Source organism: Erithacus rubecula (assembly GCF_903797595.1).
Source record: "Erithacus rubecula genome assembly, chromosome: 3".
Taxonomy (NCBI): Eukaryota; Metazoa; Chordata; class Aves; order Passeriformes; family Muscicapidae; genus Erithacus; species Erithacus rubecula.
Genome location: NC_136689.1, coordinates 137,424,555 through 137,428,562, shown reverse-complemented (window position 1 = coordinate 137,428,562; position 4,008 = coordinate 137,424,555). Strand labels below are relative to the sequence as shown.

The 4,008-nt window shown below is 55.3% G+C and overlaps 1 protein-coding gene across 1 annotated transcript; it reads left to right on the top strand.

Annotated features, from left to right (window-relative positions):
• Positions 1 to 1,866: 1,866 nt before the first annotated feature.
• On the top strand, positions 1,867 to 3,761 carry LOC306800061 (NAD(P)(+)--arginine ADP-ribosyltransferase 2-like). The gene is made up of 2 exons (XM_079301859.1): positions 1,867 to 2,635; positions 3,340 to 3,761. The coding sequence occupies exons 1-2, from the start codon at positions 1,894 to 1,896 to the stop codon at positions 3,423 to 3,425; spliced, it is 828 nt and encodes a 275-aa protein (XP_079157985.1). The 5' UTR covers positions 1,867 to 1,893; the 3' UTR covers positions 3,426 to 3,761.
• The last annotated feature ends 247 nt before the right edge of the window (positions 3,762 to 4,008 follow it).

The window sequence follows — 4,008 nt, the reverse complement described above, 5'->3', positions numbered from 1 at the left end:
AAATTAGCTGTTTATCAAAAGGCACCAGTAAAGAGGGTGGGTGGACGATAACTCCCAATAATGAGGCCAGGCCCACCCTGACAGATGCTGCAGTTTGGTGAAGGACAAAAGCAGCAGCAAACCTCAGGGGAGTCGATGGGATGGGGATTGGTGTGCAACCTCAGACACTCAGTGTACCTAGGACAGAACTGTCAGTCTGTTCCAGAACAGTGTTTTAAATTAACCCTTTGAGCTCCACCCATCACCTCCAGGGATCGCTGAAAGAGGGAAATGCTCCCAGGAATTGCAGAAAATTGATTTTGGAGCTACCACACCAAGAAGTGTTCAGGTGTCTCCTGGTGTTGATGGAGCCCTTTCTTGGGGGTCCAGAACTTCTTCAGCAACACCAACACAGCCAGGAAAGCCAGACAGGCAGTGCCCCAAGAGATCATCCCCAGGCTTGGGGTGCCTACAGGGATGTCATCACACTTTGGTGTATGGGATATGACAGCAACCCAGTGAGCAGTGGGGATTGGGACTAGGAACACTGGGGGGATGTGGGAGCTTGGGATTGGGGGTCCTGGGGATCAGAAATAAGAGAGAGAATAGAAAGTTTCTGTTCCCCTGAAGATGGTGGATAGGACTGAAAGATGAAATATCAGAAAAATACTAAAGGATGTAATAGTGGAGACACTGCAGAGTGAAGGTGCTGGAGCCCATGAGGGGCTTTGCCACGTTCTCTACACAGAAGCAGCAGCGCCGAACAAAAGCAAAAGGTCAAGGCCAGGTGATGCAGATATTGCACCACTGAGTGATAACCACATCCTGAAGCCCCTTTTATGGCTCCCTTGTTGTGTAAAATTCTATACCAAAAGAGGCAGAGCTATGCAAATTATTTACGGGAAAATGCTGGTGCTGTGTCAGCTAAGCGCCCCATTTCAATGAATAGTTATAAGTAGGGTGGATAAATACCCTGTGCAAAGCTCCCCTGAGCTGCAGGAGCAGGAGAGATCTGCTGTGAGTCTGAGCTGATAAAGAATTCCAGCTCTCTGGTACCTCCAGGTGTGTCAGGGAGTTCACTGCGGCTGATTTCGGTATCAGGGGCTGGGGGGACACTGGGGACAGTTGAGGCAGACAGGGGACTGTGAGATTGGGGTCTGGGGGGGCACTGGGGGGCACAGGGGGGTACATGGGACTGGATTGATTTCCTGAGGGGCCACTGGGGACTCTTGGGACTGTGATTGGGGAATGGGGGAGAACAAGGGGCACACTGGGGGACCCCAGGCCTTGGGTCATGCTCCTGGGGGGCAGGGTGTGTAAGCAGGGGGAATACAAGAGACTGCGACAGGGATTGGGTCACAAGAGGCACTGGGAAACACTGGGAGGGGGGACACATAAAATGGGAGAGGGATAGGGGTGCTGTGAGCCACTGGGCTACCTGGAGAGGGGTCAGGAAGTGATCCCAGGATTTGGAATCAGGGTCCTGCAGGCGAGATGAGAAGACACCGTGAGGGGGATATAGGACTGTGGGAGTGGGATTTGGTTTCTGGAGGACACTGGGGACACTGGGGAGGCTCCCAAAATGACCCCAGGATTTGAATTGGGTTCCCAGGACATGTCCAGAGTTCTCCTGGCCAGGGCTGCTTCCCCTTCCTGGGCTGACCCCACTGTCCCTCCTCGGCCCCTTACCAAGGAAGCCTCCCCTTGTCCCCCCATGTCCCTCAGCATCCCCTGTGTCCCATCAGTGTCCCCTGGGACCCTCAGTGTTCCCTCAGCATCCTCTGTGTCTCATCAGTGTCCACTCCGTATCTCCTCTGTGTCCACTCTGTGCCCACTCTCTGACCACTCTGCGTCTCCTCTGTGACCCCAGTGTCCTCCAGTGTCCCCCAGTGGCCACCATGGACTCTCCTCTCCATGTCCCCCCTGACTCAGACCCTGGCCCTGCAGGCAATGGCCATGGCCACTGTGGCCATTGAAGTGGTGCCCCTGGACATGGCCCAGAAGTCCTTTGATGACCAGTACCTGACCTGTGCCCATGACATGGCCAAGAAGCTGCCAGAACTCAGGAGCACCGAGTTTCTCCAGAATCCCGAGTTTGCCCAGGTCTGGCCTAAGGCCAGAGCTGAGTGGCAGGAACGGGGGAGTCCCTTGACCTCTCTGAGCCAGGACCAGGCCATCGCCCTCATGATCTACACCATGAAGGACGTGCACAGGCAGTTTAATGCGGCCGTGCGCGAGGCCGGCAGCTCCCGCCAGCAATACCGCAACAAATTCCACTTCAAAACGCTGCATTTCCTGCTGACCCAGGCCCTGCAGCGCCTGAGGGTGCCCAACAAGTGCCAGGACGTGTTCAGGGGGGTGAGCGGGGTGCAGTTCCAGGTGAAGCCTGGTGACAAGGTTCGCTTTGGGCAGTTCGCGTCGACATCGCTGAACCTGAAGGTCGCGGAGAAGTATGGCACGGACACGCTGTTCCACGTGCACACCTGCCACGGCGCCGACATCCAGAAATTCGCCTTCAAACCCAGCGAGAAGGAAGTGCTGGTGCCACCCTTCGAGACCTTCGAGGTCACCAACGTCACTCGGAAAGAGGGCAAAATGAAAATCCACTTGCACTCTACTGGGACCTTCAGCAAATACAACTGCGAGTGGCTGCGAGGTGACACGGGGGGACATTCTCTGGGAGGACGGGATCACTGCAATGTCATGTCACAGGGGGACATTCCCTGGGGACACTTTGAGGTGACATCACAGGAGATATTCCCTGGGGGGACAGGGATGCTCAGTGAGGGTTGGAGACTAGGACACACAGTGCTGGGGACACCATGGCCCAGCAGGAACAGGGACACTCACTGTGGGTGCCCAGTGCTGGGGACAACGACAGGGACTGCCATTGGTGGGCACAGGGTATGGAGACACCAGTGCCAGGTGAGGGGACAGGGACATCCTGTGCTGGAGACACCCCCTGGGGTTGTGGGGGAAAAGGCTGGGCACAAGGATCCTTTAATGGCCCCTCTGGCTCTCACAGCCTCAGGGCCCCCTGTGCCCCCATCCCACCCCCTATGATTTCCCCCATCATTCCTGTTCCTTGCCCAAATCTTCCCTGACCCCTCTGACTGCCTCACCCCATTGTCCCCCCATCCCCCATGGCCCTCTGCCCCACCTGATCCCCTCACACATGGTCACTCGTGTCATCCCTATCCCTCCCCTCACGGTCCCCTGAACCCCTCACCCACCTGACCCTCTTACTCCATGGTTACCTCTGCCCTTCACCCATTGCCACTTTCACCCCTGATCTTCTCACCCCATTGTCCCCCTGTCCTTCTCCCCATGGCCCCCTGACCCCTCTCTTTGTCCTCCCAGGTGGGACTCTCCCCAGGACCTCCCCCCACCTCTGGGGGCTTCTCCTGGCCACTATGGCCACAAGAGTGGTCACTGGAAGCCCCTGAGCCACAAGGCCACCAAGACCACAGTGACCTTGGAGACACTTCCCCATGCAGGGGTTTGGGAGCGGCAATGGCACTGCCCACCTCCTGAAGCTCCTTGCCTACATCGCCTGATGGATCCAAAAATCTGCTGCTTGCTCACCTGGTATATCAAATGTTTATTAAAAATTTGATCCTTGTTCGCCTGGCATATCAAAAGTTGATAAAAAATTTGATCTTTGCTCACCTTTTAGCTCAACTTTGATATTTACTGGCCTGATGAATCCACTGCAGCTCCTTTAGCGCCTTTCCTGCAGGGTGCCTCTTTTGCCAAAATAAAGCAGTTTTTCCTAAAGGCAACTGAAAACTTTGTTTTCCATTTTTGGGGGGTTAGGTTTTCTGTTCCAGTTTAAAAAATTTTTCCCATTATCATGCTAACGGAGCTTGCTGGGTTACACCCAGGATCTTTTTGATGACTCTGGACAAAGGGGTAAGTGGGAGCTGGCTTCCAGGAGGGACTACTGGTGTTTCCAGCAAGCTCAGAGGAAGAGGACCCCAGTCTACAGCACATGTGGCAAGAACGCAGGGGAGCCAGACCCTCTGCAAT

Coding starts and splice junctions, on each gene's coding strand:
- LOC306800061 (XM_079301859.1), top strand. CDS start 1,894: ATGTCCCCCCTGACTCAGACCCTGGCCCTGCAGGCAATGGCCATGGCC. Junction 2,636..3,339: donor CAACTGCGAGTGGCTGCGAG/GTGACACGGGGG, acceptor TTGTCCTCCCAG/GTGGGACTCTCCCCAGGACC.